At 35.4% G+C, this 15,220-nt stretch overlaps 1 protein-coding gene across 4 annotated transcripts in view; it reads right to left on the bottom strand.

The window, feature by feature from the left end:
• The window catches only part of TEX10 (testis expressed 10), a 42,958-nt gene that overhangs the window by 14,848 nt on the left and 12,890 nt on the right, over positions 1 to 15,220 (bottom strand). For 3 of the 4 annotated variants that reach the window (XM_081067102.1, XM_081067099.1, XM_081067101.1), the window contains 5 exons: positions 8,180 to 8,418; positions 7,288 to 7,423; positions 5,899 to 6,074; positions 4,506 to 4,683; positions 665 to 753 (listed from right to left, as the gene is read on the bottom strand). In XM_081067102.1, the coding sequence (XP_080923228.1) occupies positions 665 to 753; positions 4,506 to 4,683; positions 5,899 to 6,074; positions 7,288 to 7,423; positions 8,180 to 8,418 (818 nt within the window). The remainder of the gene's footprint in view (positions 1 to 664; positions 754 to 4,505; positions 4,684 to 5,898; positions 6,075 to 7,287; positions 7,424 to 8,179; positions 8,419 to 15,220) is intronic. The other variant, XM_081067100.1, reaches the window with a different exon arrangement.

The raw sequence follows: 15,220 nt of genomic DNA on the forward strand, positions 1-15,220 counted from the left end.
ACTTAACATATTAAGTCTCCTAATTACAAGTCTTCAAAAAATTTCAAAGAATCTCATTTTTATTACCCAACTACAAAACTGAAATGTTGAACTAGTACAATCATTTAAAACAATAGTTACTAGTTACACATCTAACTTACATTATTTCTAGACTCATTTTACTAATTTTGCTTTGAGTGCAAATAGAATGTAGAAAATGTTTAATCAAAATCTAATGCTCAAGTTGAACATTTTAAATATGTTTAAAATGGATATTCTGTTCATCAAATTTTTAAAGTATGCAATGGGTCTTCCTCTGGCTATTTGAATATAAGAGTCAAGTATCTCCACTTCTCTATAAACAAAGATAAGAATAAAGCTGAGAAATAAGACTAAGAAGAAAATGAAAAAATAATCATTTGACATTCAAATAATCCCCAAGTTTGGTACTTGTACTATGAAAGATTGAAAGACGAATCATGCACCTCCCTACCTCAAGAGCCTGACAATGTAGGGTACAAATAAAATTCCTTCAAAGATTTCCACTTATTAATCAATAAAAATCATTCTAAGACAGTTAATTTATCATCTTCAAAACTTAGAATCAAATATGTAAGACAGGCGATTTTAGGATAATCTTCATACTAGGTTTTTTCCAGTTAACTTGGCAGGTAAATGTGGTTACCTGTAAGTGTTGAAAATAAGAAGCTGAAATAGTCTACATCACTCATCAACCAGTCTTTAACTGAATACTTCCATCCAGAAAATGATGATCTATAATAAACAACGGAAGAACTATTACCATAAGTGACCAACCTGAAGACTCAAGAATAGCAGTCTATAACCATTTTTTCTTTATTGAAAACAAGTCTGATTTAATACCTTAAAACCCATAGTATGTATTTACTTGATAAATAAGGTGGTTCAAGTACCATAGTATGGAAAACTTATGGAAAATTTATGTTCATTTTGTTTTTTTTAGTATGGAAAATTAACGTCTAACAAATTTATGTAGTTTTGTTAAAAAGCGTAATTGGTCCACGTATATAGTATAACTTAGAAAATTTATACTTAGAAAATTTCCACACCATTCGAAAATCAGTTTTGCTTTTCAGTAGCTATGTATTTACTACTGGATTTTTATGGAGTCTTAGCTTGCTTACTTTAAACAAGCTCCAGCTTCCTACCTAAGCCAAAGTATCTTAATTAGGCGAAGAATACTTCCATTTAACACCACTCTAAGATGACTATGTGTTCCTATACTTTGCAAAGCTGTAACTAGGTCTACTTAACAATAGCGCAGCTAAAGTACTGGAAGGGGACTCAAGGAAAGAGCTAAATGTAAAGCAGCTTCTCATTAAATGAGGATTATCTGGTTCCTGCTATGAGACTGGTTTCCAGGGACTCCTTTAAAAACTCGATTCAAGGTAAGGCTCAGAAGGAAGAGAACAAGTATCAACCAGGAATATAGCAAAAGGGGCTGAGAAAGATCAGATCCAACAAGCTGAGACTACAAATTTTATCACAGATATCTGAATAAGTATCAGAAAAAATTAGGAGTTTCTAATTCAACTAGAAGCACTTAATAAACATTTTTACTATTAAATGCATTTAACCCAACGAAAACAGAAATCAACTGCACCATCCAGTGGCTAAAAGAGGTCACAAATCCATTTAAGAGTCTATTTTGGACCAACGACAAGCAACAGGTCACACTGCACTTATAACTATTATAACTATGATGCCCATATATACTGTTCAAGCCAGAATACTTCTGAGAGCAAAAGGGGATGCCAGTACTAATTTGCTGGGACAAAAGAAGTAAACGAACTGCTCCTCACAGGCCAGGACATATATTCACCCTCCTTAAAACCAAGCCAAATTTCTTAGTCCAAGAATTTCTCCCTTCTTAGAGATTTTTATCTAACATTTATGTCTTATGTTCCACAGTCTAGCTATAAACAAACTAGGGGCAGAGAACAGGACTGAGCAAAGGCCAGTGGAACACCACAAGTATAATGGTATGAACAAAACATCAAACTCTAAAAAGCTCTAAGCGAGTGATATAAAAGGTAGGGGCAGCAACTCTAAATACATTAAAAAAAACAAAATGAACACCAATGGTTTTTAGCTGGTGGGGTTTTCCCACACATAGAACTGATATTCTTTGGTGGTATCCTGCTTTTAGATAAACTCCTTGATAGAACAGGGTATCAGAACTCCCAAACCTGAACTGAACTTGATTTCAGTCCCATTAATGTGACAAACAAAAATCATAAATGATTAAAGAAATATTTCAGGAAAATCTGGCAACAATGTACAAATAGATGGGATTAAGACTATAAGTACAGCTGAGAGAGAATGAAAAAGTTAGCTAGTTTATCGTCATGGTCAAGAACAGAAAGGGATAGTTTGAAGAGAAAACCAAATATATGAAATAACCCCAGCATATGTTGAAAGGAACTAAACATTATTCTTAAATTCAAATCTAGGAAAAGTGATACAATGATGCCATTTGCCTGAGAAAAGTTGAAAAATCCCAATTTTTGATTATTTTTTAAGAGATTAGTTTGAATGGGAACAATACACCTACAGAAAGAGAGATCTAACAGACTTTGTAAATACTAAAAATCAAATTTCAACTTGGTGAACTTTCAACTACAAAGACAATCAGCTTTTAATTTAATGATTATGAACCTCTATTATCTGTAGGTTAGTATATTTTCTCAACACTCACCCCAAATTTCCACAAAAAGAAAAAAGACCTTTGAAAACTTCCTTGACAAAAGTTAGGCATAAATATAACTGATATTGATAAAAATATACCTTCCAAAGATAATCAATTTCAAAGAGAAATGTTCAAAAGGTGATTTACACTGAATGGTAAACCAGATCCTCCATTAGTTACATCAAAGGAACAGAGTGCCCTCTAGTGGAAGTTAAACACAAGATCACTTGAGTTACATAAAAAGTCACATCTATTTTTTTAAAGGCCTAGCTTTTTAAATAATTGCTTGCACTAGACAAAGAGTAAGGTTTTCTTTTTTTTTAATTTCTAAGGAAAAAAACATGGGAAACTAATAGATGTTTAAAATACTTAAAAATAAGACCAAGTCTCTCTAATGCTCACAACAAAATAACCCTTGAATTTTCACATATAACACATTGCAAATAGCTCTCTTCTGCTAAAAGGAAAAGTTATCATCAGTTATGAAGCATTCTTTGGGTAACCAGGTTCAAATATATGTCCCATACTGGTGTGAAAAGACTGGCAAACAAAGATAAAGAAAGTCTACCAATAAAGTGAGCTACTCCTATCTAACAAGGATAGGGATCTACACAAAAAGCCACAGGAAGCTAGTCTTTAAATTTTACAGTTACAGCCTAGATTTCAATTCTACCCAAAACCGTATCAGACCCTGTCCACGAGCCACAATCAGTAATAAATATTGCTGAATACTAAAATACTATGTCTGGTGATACAAACGAAGTGTTTAAGGATTCTTTGAACACTCGCAGTATGGAACACTATTAGTGATAAAACCTTTCAGAGTAAAATGATAAAGCCACCTTTGAAAACAGCCTGACAGTTACTTGAAAAATTAAACAGAATTACCATATGATCTATCAATTCCACTTCTGAACATATAGCCAAAAGAATTAAAAGCAAAGACTCAGAGAGAGATTTGTACACCAACATTCACAGCAGCATTATAGCCGAAAGATAGAAACAACCAAAGTGTCCATCAACAGATGAATAAACAAAATGTAGTATATACGCACAATGACATATTAGCCTTAAAAAGGAAGGAAATTCTGACACATACAAGGATGGACCTTGAAGAGTTATGCCGAGTGAAATAAGGAAGACACAAAAGGATGAATATTGTATGATTCCACTGACATGAGGTACCTAAATAATCAAAATCATGAAGACAGAACAGTGGTTAGCAGTCCCTGGGCGGGGCAAGGTGAAGGAGAAGTTATTATGTAATGGGTATAGTTTCAGTTTGGATGATGAGAAAGTTCTGAAGATGGATCGTGGTGCTAGATACACAACAGGAATGAACTTAATGCCACTGTCCAGTTTTAATTGCACACTTAAAAGTACGTTTTAACACACACACACGATTTCAAGTGATTCCTTGTCTTGAATCCACAAACTTATTTATTGCACCAGCTACATTAATTTCTGAGCTCCCTGAAAGGAAGGTCTATATCACAATTCCTTAAGATCAAAGGTTTTAAGCATAGAACGCTTATTATACACTTTTGATTATTTCAACTCCTTTTCCAATCTATCTATTGAAATATCTATTTAAAGTTATTGAACAAATAACTTTAAATAGTTTTGCTCTAGTGAACTTTAGCTAGCAATAATATCAACAGTTTTAATTGTTGCATTAAGAGCAAATGAAGGTAGTAGCAGTGTGATTTTAAAAGCCTTCTGTACTTCACAAATTGCCAAAAGAAGGGATGAGGGAGAAGATTATACACTTAAAATACAGCTCACTTGAGCATGCTACCTCATGTGCAGTATCCCAATAAGCATGGCAGCTAAACTTGAACTGAGTCTTCCCATAATACAGCAACGACTTAACCGAGAAAGCAAATCAGCAGGCAAACTGGGTAGAAAATACACAAGCTGGACCAAACACTGCTGAGACTCGGCTGGCAGAACCACCACAGTGCCTTCTTGTGGATCTAGTGGGGTAGACAGACATATGAAATTCAACTACAGAAAATATACAAACCAGAGATTAAATTAATAAAGCAGACTGATTATTTTCACTGTTATACTAAATTCCAACATATCAAATACATGACAAAGTTCTATCATAAAGCATATATGTATGGCTTAAGCTATTTTCTAAAGTAAAACATAACCATTATTCATTTAAAATTTATTTATTTACTGTTATAATTTCATAACATCCAAGTGTCTTATTTGAATTATGAACTTTGATGGGGGTAAAGGGATTGGACACAATGCAAAACAGTAAAAACCAAGCACTTTTGCTAAATAGTGACAATTGACAGTATCAGCCTAATCTAAAGCAAAAGACCCCTTCATATAAGCAATACTAAAACTACAAATTTAAATATACCCACAGAAGGTGGAAACAAACCAAATGTCCACCACTGAAATGAATGAATATAAGTGGTATTTCCACACAATGAAATACTACTCAGCAATAAAAAGAAATACTGATATATGCTTCAATATGGATGAATCCTGAAAACATGTTAAGTGCAAGAAGCCAGACTCAAAAGGCCCTATGTTATATAATTCCATTTATATGAAATGTCCAGAACAGGCAAATCCACAGAGACAGAAATGTAGATTAGTAGTTGCCAAGTGCAGAGAAAGGAGGGAATGGGGAGAGACTACTAATGGGTACAGTTTCCTTTGGGGGATGATAACATTATTCTAGAATTAGATAATGGTGATGATTGTATAACCTTGTGAATATGTTAAAAAAATAACTGAATTGTACACGTTGTAAAATGGCAAACTTTATGGTATATGAATTACATCTCAATAATAAATATAAATTATATACAGGTATATATCCTAGAATGCTTTTGATATTTTTGCTTAAAATATTAAATAGTTCCAGGGATAAATTAAGTATTAATATATGGAAGTTATAAAAGATATCCATGATGTTTAAATAAATAATTTCCCACCAAAGCTTCAAAGGTTTTTAAATACCTGAATTTTAAATTTTAAATTTTAATAGCAGGTGAAACTTAAATGAATTTATAGTTTGATGTTTGCTTTTGTTTCGGCAACTTAATCATGACGTAACTAATTTGTAATAATTTAAAAGAAAGGCAAATCTGGAGAGCTTCGTTTAGAAACTTCCTGTATCAGGGTAGACCAATGGTAACCTACACAGTTAAACAAACTCTTACCATAGATTCGGAGAGCAGTAGCTTGTAAGCTTTTTAGTAATTCTTTATGTGCTCGTGCTGCAGCAGTATGGATGATATCTATAAGCTGTGTTGAGAGCTCAGGGTTTCGGGAGCCAAGATGAGCGAGCTGCAGTGGTAAACCAGCCAACCAACGGGATAACACTTTACTACGATATCTAAGACAGGCCAAGGAAGAACAAAATAAAGTATAATTTCAAAGACAAGAGAGAAATTTAAAGAAATTTTTAATATAAGTAAACCATAAAAAGACAAGTCATTTACCAATAAAACCACATTTACTCATTTAAACATTTGAGAGCCTATGAAACTGTCAGCATCATTTATTCAGCTGTAGCATTTTCTAAGGTTTTACTCCCTAAATTAAAAAGTTCATGTAATTTGGGGCACAATCTAAACTGTATTTTTATCTTAAAGTACACAGACACTACTTAACTCTTTGTGTACTACTTATCTTATTATTAGTATTAATTATTAAACTATATTAACTCATGATGCATTCAATGGAGGGTGTTCCCACATTCAATGGCTCTGACTTGTGTCATTTCAGTTCTTTAGTATACTTGCTAAAGCTCTAATGTCTCCTTACTCAGGTAACAGCAATCACTTCTTCTGTCCTCCAAAAGCTTAGTGGTTTAAGCATGACCTTTGTTGCCACACAGACCTGCATTTAAATTTTAGCTACTACCTCTCCATGTCACCAATTTATTTAACCTAAGCTTGTTTCCTTTTGTAAAATGAGTAACAGTACCTACCCTTTATAGCAGTAGCATGAGATTCAGATAAAAATTATGAAAAGCACATGGCTTACAGTAAAGACTCAAATATATTCCAGCAACTCCCTACACATGCTGAGGTATCCAAAATCTCTATCTTCCAGTCAAACATCTCTTCCTGATTGTCTCAAATAAACCTCAAACTCACCATATCAAAAAACTAATTCCTCAGTTCTACCCTTTGCATTGTCTGTCTCATCTGATAACACCAAGCTAAGCCACAAAGTCTTGTCATCTTCTATTGTCCTCATTCTCATATCATTATGCCCCAATATGTCACTAAGGGCTAGTGGTTCAACCTCCATCATTTTCATGGAAAGTAAAAGATACTGCTATAGGTTGTTCCCACTATCCTTTAGCTGGACAAGTGAAAATATATGCTCAAAGAGGCTTTTGTCCACTCAGTTACGTGTATAAAGATTGCTGGCACTATTATGTATGCTTCTTCATAAAATTTTAAATCTCTTCTTAAATGCAACCAACTAGGATAAAAAGAGTGACCTTCTCCAAAGATTTAATCACTCTAACAACTTATTTAAATAGACTGCAAAATAACTTGGTGAGAAAAAGAAATGCCAAATAAATAAAACGTTACCTGACTCTGTAAGATCTCACTTCTTCTTTTTGATAGATTTTACTGAAAAACTTCAGTAACAAAGTCCGAACTGGAAGGAGAAGGCCCCTCTGCTGATACAACGTATAAACTGCCTTGATGAGAGACTCTGTACCCTCTAAAAACAGAGAAAAACCAACTACATATGAATAAGGAACGTTTTCTTCACCATCCCCCCAATTCCTCTAAAAGCACAGAGGTAGTTTTCTTTGTTCCACTAATAAAGTAGATATTAGCCACAAACTAATGACTATCATGGAATTCCTATAGCAATGGCCTAATATAAAAGTCCAACCAATCCAAGATTACAGTATAAATTTTCCTAAGGGATAACAAAGCAAAATAGGAATAACAAAAATCGGAATATTAAAAAGGTGAATAAGATGGGAATAGGAACTGAATAGGAAAGCTTTGTTTTTGAATGAGAGAATTAGTAAGTCACACTAAAAACTAACTTAATGTGACATAACTTCAAGCTAGAAAAAAGGTAAAGAGAAAAGCAGAATTCATTCTACAAAGATCAAGGAAAAAACTCTGAAATTCTAGTCAAACTAGGTAAGAAGAGGGCATTTCTTCATCACGAGGCTTGATGGCATTTCCTCTTAATAACACCTACCTCCTTTTACACTAATTCTCTAACCTAGAAGTCTTACCAATTTGCTTCAGAATGGACCTATCCATTAAGGGATGCTCAGAGCCATAAACAATTTGTGTTCAAGTAGATAGTTCTTTATAATTATGCTAGCTACTTTATGGCTTGAAGGTAATTAACTTGACTATATGGAATGTTTGAAAGTTATCCATTTAAAGCGAGACCCTAAATAGCATGCATAAGAGCTCCTTTCCTAAATAAAGATAAAACAGCATCACCTACCTCTGTTTGGTTGTATCTCCATTAACCTCCACGATACCCCAAGCAATCTGTTCAGCTGCTTACTATTTAGCCTACAGCCATCTTCAAGGGTCTCTGTCACAAATTTCCTTATCATTTCTATCCAATTGGAATCCTTCTGCAAAGTTGAGGCATTCGCCAGGGAGACCATGATATCAGACAGTGTTAAATTCAGTAAGAGATGATCTACATTATTGGAGAGAATCATGCAATGCTTGATGCTAAAAACAAACAAAGACACACACATTTATAAGTGCCTGCTTCACTTAGAATACTTAAAATAATCTATTAATAAGTCAAACAGTATTTCCTTCCAGGATAAATTGCCAAGAAGACAGGTATGTAGGCAAGATTTTAGACCCTGTTTTGTGAATAAACCATTCATTATGGAACGAGGGTTGTTAAGAGGTCATGAATTAAAGTATATACTACTTAGTTCACTACCTAAGTTATTTACACAAAAAGTAAGGGCCTCTGTAACACTACTTGGTAACCTTAGAAGTATTGGAGATAAGAAGACTTGAAAATCTCAATACACAAAGATTTTTTTTTTTAAGCAGATACTAATATTTGATGGAGATCACAGCCGAACTTGGCTCTGCTTCTAACTAATCATGACTTAACAGAATCACTAACTTCTCCTGACCTGTTTCCTTACGTGTGAAATAAGGAGACTGGTCCAGATAAGCATTTTTCTGAAATAACATGATCTTGTAATTCACATATAAAAATCAGTTGTTTCTAGCCAAATTAAACACATTTCCTTCAAAATTGAAATTTCAAAAAACCTCAAAATAGAATACCTTAATAAAAACAGTATTTGCAACGCAGACTAGATTCATTTCAGACTATAGTGTATTCAACAGCACAGCCTATTTATTTCATGTTAAGAAAAATATAAAGTTGATTAAAGTAAAAAATATCTCAAACTTAACCAATTTTAAAGGAAAATGTTAATCCTGGATTAAGCATGAGCAAGGAAGGACATGTTGGTTTCCGACAAATACATGGAAACCACAAATACATGGGGAAGGAAATAAAAGAAATTCGGTGTTATTACAGCATCAAATGTAGGGCTAGGAGTGATAAATGAACCGAGAGGTAAAATGGGACCAGATTACAAAGAGGTGGAGGCTAAGAACACTGAAATTAATTCCATAGGCATAGCAGTAACATGACTGAAAACTTCTTTCAGATGGATGATTCTGTGCATGGAACAGGAAAAATGAGCGTTATAAGATTATAAGCAAAGAAGCAGGTATATAGGTATTGTAGCAATCCAGGCAAGAGATGACAAGTGCAAGAATCAGGGTCAATGCTGGCATAGCCTGAAAAAGGGGGGACATTTAGGAAGAATAAAAATTAGCTGGATTTGAAGTTTGCTTACATGTATACATGCATGTGAGTTTTGGGATGATAGGTATTGGAAGACTCAAGGGCTCTACGCTGGTTAATGGAGATGATATAGGAGAGAGAGGAGCAGTGATCCAGAAAATTAATTCTAGTTTTGATATGTTGAGCTTAAAGTGTCTCTGGTATAAAGTCAGGCAGGGAAGGCAAACAGACAATTCAATGTCTGTTTACTGAAGTCTGGTAACTGAAGGCAGAAGTCAGATCTATTTAATAGAATTACCCATATGACCATTTCTACCTCCAAAAGAAGCTGGGAAATCTAGTATGCCCAGCTAAAAACTGGGAATTCTATCATTAAGAAAGGTGAGACTGAAAACTGGGCCAGATGACTAGCAATCTGCCATAAACCCAAAATTACTACTAGATTATTTGCCAAACTGCTCAGTACCCAAAACCAAAGCACATTCTAAACTAACCACCCAAAAACTGAATTGCAGTTATTTCTTCACCACAGGTAGAGCTTTCCAAGATTTACCCTCAGCAGATTTATCTCAAGTAGCATAACCTACTACTAACTAAAAGGCCTCTCAATGAACATTGCAAACTTGGGAAAATTCATTCTGCTCCTCCAATAACACACAAATATTGAAGGACTAAACATACCAATTGTCAATTCTGAGGGAGGGAGGCCTCTGGGAAAAGTCCCATAATCAGTAATGATAGTGTAGGTAATAAGAACTAATCCCCTTTCTGAAAATAACTTGAAAAGCTAGATGCAATTCTTTTTAAATAGTCTCTAAAAGTATTCAAGAGCTAATAAGAAAATAAACATTTACAGGGCTCCAAAATCTGGGAAAAAGCGCAATCCCAGCAGTCAAAGATTAGACATGAGGGCAATTGCCAATCCGAAAGAAAAAGCTGCAAACTGAAGTAACCTTTCAGTGCACTCGGGAAAGTCAAAGCCAAGGGCCTGCCAAACATGAGGACTTTAGTACATTATCCCTACTTCACCCTTAAAGGCTTCTTCTCTCCCAGGGTAAAGGTGAACTAGAAGTAAAAACAGCTCTTACATAAAACTCAATCCCAGTTTAGTATCATCCCAGCAATTTAAGTAACAATTCTTCCCAACTAGATACTATATCGATTCAGTGCAATTCCAATCAAAATCCCAGCAAGCTAGAAATTATTGACAAACTGATTCTAAAATCTGTAACAAAAGGCAAAAGACCTAGAATACCCATCACAAGACTGAAGCAGAACAAAGTTAGAGGACTCATAGTACGTAATTTCTATAGGAAGTATAACTTACTATAGTCATAAATTGTACAGTAAGACTTACTATACAACTACAGTAATCAGGGCAGCATAGTATTGGTGAAAGAACACACATGTGATAATAAAAAAAAAGAGCTCCAAAACAGACCCACAAAAATATAGTCAACTGGTCTTTGACTAAGGATCAAAAGCAATTCAATGAAGAAAACACAGTCTTTTCAACGAATGTTGCTGAGAACAGTTGGCCAGAAATTCTAGAACTGAAAAACATAGAAAATAAATTCAATGGCTTTGTGTTTAACGACAATTGAACAAAATTAAAGAATTAAAATCTGAAAGATATGATAAAAGAGAAACAGGTACAAGATTTAGTAAGTCGTACATACATTAATTAGACTCTTTAAAGGAAAAAGGAGAAATGGGACTACTTCAATGTTTTAAAAAATGAGAATTTTTTAAAGACATTTCACTCAAGATCTCAGATTTACTAAGTCCACTGAATCCCAAAGAGAATAAAAAAGAAAACCATAATTGGATAAAGCATTGTGAAACTGCAGAAAACAAAAGACAAGGAGTAAAATGTTAAGGGGGGAAAAACAGGTAACTTTTAAAGTAGCAACAGTTAGACTCATAGCTGACTTCTTAGCACAACAATGAAAACCAGGAGAGAGTAAAGTGTAATTGTCAGTGTGCTCAAAGAAAACTGCCAGACCTAGAGTACTGTGCAGTACTAGACTGCTATGCTCTGCTAAAAAAGCCTTTAGAAACGAAGGAGAAATATTATTTAAAAAAAGAAAAAAAACTCCAGCAGACTTAAATGTTCCCAGATGGATGGACAGAGATATATGAAAAAAATGAAAAGCAATAAAGGAGGAAATACATGGCTAGAACTCAGGTGATAGATACAAGTTCTCCAAAATATTAATTTTTGCTTGGACAATCAAATTGTATCATTGGCTCAGATATTATCAGTGGTTTTCCTGGAATTGAAAGGCTTACTTCATTCATTTTTGAGAAAACATCTGCCAAATACTCAAGTCTGAATAACCTGTTCATCTGTTACTCACTCTTTCACATTTAAATCATCACGTCCAATACAGAAAAATACTCACAAACAGAATAATCACACAAGTGTATTTCCTTCAGACAACCATCCTTCTTTGGTATGTAGCCGAAATACTTGATGCACACAGAATACTAAAAATATGTGTTCTCAAGGGTCACGCCTTAATAAAATTAGTAATTTTCACTGCTTTATTAGTTAAGGACATTTTTAAGTGCAAGTGGCATGTTCCTTTAAACTGTGAGTGCATAGTGCTGAAGAATACAATGTCTATTGGTACTGTTTTGGTGTCACTGCCTTAATTCATACTAATACCAGCAGTTTTACCCACCGTTGTCTTTGTACCATCAGTGCAAATATCAGAATAGTGAAAAAGGCAAATAATACCTTAATATAACTGTGAAAATAGTTCTCACCTTGTGCACGAAGGGTCACAGAGCACACACTTTTAGAACTGCTACCTTAGATAAAGGCGTAAGAGTAAGCTGGCTAACATGGGGGCGGGAGGGATGAACAGGCAGAGCACAGAACATTTTAGGACAGTGAAACTATCCTGTATGACACTATCACAGTGGGTACATGTCATTATACACATCAAAACTCACAGAACGTATGCTAAGAATGAAGCCTAACGTAAACTGTGCACTCTGGGTGATGCTGTGTCAGTGTAAGCGATGTAAGACTCCGCTGGGATGCGGATGCTGACAGTGAGGGAGGCTGTGCATGTGCGGGTGCCGAGTACTCTGCAACTCTGTACTCTGTGCGCAATTTTCCTACGAACCTAAAACTGCTCCAAAAAAATCACGTCTATTAAAAAACAAGAATGAAATGCTGATATATACTACATGAATAAACCCTGAAGACATGCTAAGTGAAATTAAGCCAAACACAAAAGGATAAATATTGTATGATTCTCCTTACACGAGACACTAAATTGTCAAATTAATAGAGACAGAAAGTAGAACAGTGCTTCCCGGGAATTAGGAGGCGGAGAACATGGGGAATTATTGTTTAATAAGTAGAGTTTCAGTTTGGGAAGATGAGAAAGTTCTGGAGATGGCTGGTGGTGATGTGATGATTGCACAACATACTGAATGCCACTGAACTGTGCACTTAAAAATGGTTACAATGGTAAATTCCGTGGTATGTATCTTTTACCACAATAAAAATAAATATCCTTTTTTAATTTTGTATTTCAACATATGAAAAACTTTAGACATCAGGTAAAAATTAACTGCGGGTACATTCATAAGCGTGAAGACCACTGGCCCAGACCACTGTTGGCTCCACTGACTTGAACTTATGTTGCCCTCCACAGGCTGTCTGCTCAGTATTCAATGCACTTCCTTATGAAGTACAAGAGCAGCCGATAGTCCCTGAAACTGAATCACTGGGGAACCTTACGAAGAATTAGTTACCCTACCAATCCATTTTCACTAAAAATTCCACCATTTCACCATCTCAGCTCTTTCATCAAGTTAACGCTTTTCACTTTTTCCACGTTGGCACAAATCACTTGATCAGGGCAGCCTTCCCTAGGACTCTACTCCCCTCCCCGCCATGAAAGATCAGGACCAGCTCCTTATCATATACTCTTTTGTTACCCTAAACTCTTCACTAACTTTATCACAGTTGGTCACTGATTAAAGAATCAAAGAAGTAAATATCTCCCTTATCAGACTATAATCCTCAAGAACGGGCACCCCACCTATATCCTTTACCACTAAATGCTCAGCAAGCACTATATCAAGTGCCTTGCACATATTCCCGTGTTTCCCCGAAAATAAGACCTAGCCGATCAGCTCTAATGCGTCTTTTGGAGCAAAAATTTTACTATAAGACTGGGTCTTATATAATAAATACAATACAATGTAATGTAACACAATACCAGGTCTTATATTAATTTTTGCTCCAAAAGACACATTAGAGCTGATTGTCTGACTAGGTCTTCCTTTTGGGGAAACACGGTATGAATCCAATACATTTGTTGAATAATGATGGTACACCCATATACTACTGGATAATTTACTTGTATTTAATGGTCTACCAAATTCCAAACATCCTAACCATGATTTACTCTCATTTTGATGAGAATTACATATAGAACCTCTTACCAAAAAAAAACACAAACAACACACATACAATTCTATTCAGGAGTTCAGACTTTCTAAAACTGATCCATAGACCTGATTAAAAACTTTTGCTCTAGTAAGAAATTATATGTGGGGGCAAAAACATCTTGTTCAAGAAAATCTCTCCCGATTTGACTCTATCCTCTCCGTCTCCAGATACTCCCTAAATTAATTTCTCTAAAACATACTTTTGACCCAACCAAAAGTCTTCAATGCCAAAAGGATCACGGGTGCAAGATAAACGAATTTCAAAGACAAGAAATGACTTTCCGCATCAAGGCTAGTGAACAGCAGAAACCAGATTTGACCCAGATCTGCCCGATGCTCTCCCTTAACCTAATCCTATAGCTTCCTTGTAGGGTATCTGCTCCAGGTAATATTTCTCATCCCTTGCTCCATTTCTGCCTGCTAAAATCATATTCATGCCCAAATACTACTCTTCAATACAGCTTGTCTGTTTATCCTAACAAGGATCTGTCTCTTCCTATGAATTCCTGTAATACTTCTTACATACTGACATTTATATATCGCCTTAAGTTACATGTGTAAATTCACTTTTCCTCCTGTCAGTTTTTGAGCTCTTGTTTCTCAGCTTCAAACCCAACCTTCTACACTCTGCTCCATGAACCTGGAGGGGCTAGGACACTGAGCCACATTTTTTTCCTTTGCAGCTGGTTTCTTGTTAGGCTCTGCCAACAAGGGGTAATAGAAAAAACTGGAAAGCTATAGGAGGAAGAAGGAATGCTCTCCTTTCTGTTTGCTGCCTACTTCTGTTTTTGCTTCCTGCTGCTGCCGGGACAACCCAACAACTCTTCTTCAGGCTAGCAACAGTTCATTCTAGTAGCCACAGCTGATTCCACTTGGCAGTTTTTCTGACATAGCACAAGCATCAACCCTCATGTCCCTAAGAAACACCAGCACCAGCCAGCCAGAACCTCCTTGGCAGAATTCTGGAGCCCAGCCCCATAGGGCCCCTCTTCTGATCTCAAAGACATTAGCACCAACCCCTTCTCCAGAGGTTTGAGTTTTGGCTTCTCATGGCCTTTCCTCCAGACTTCTTCCCCTGTTCTGTTCTCCGAGTCCTAGAGATAGTAGCCACTTCCTGCAATTGCTACCTTCACAATATCTTACGTTACCTTGTCTTTTCAGTTCATACCTAGTTAGCAATTTTTATATTAAATTCTGTTAAAATCACTGGTG

This window comes from Rhinolophus hipposideros (genome assembly GCF_964194185.1).
Source record: "Rhinolophus hipposideros genome assembly, chromosome: 11".
Taxonomy (NCBI): Eukaryota; Metazoa; Chordata; class Mammalia; order Chiroptera; family Rhinolophidae; genus Rhinolophus; species Rhinolophus hipposideros.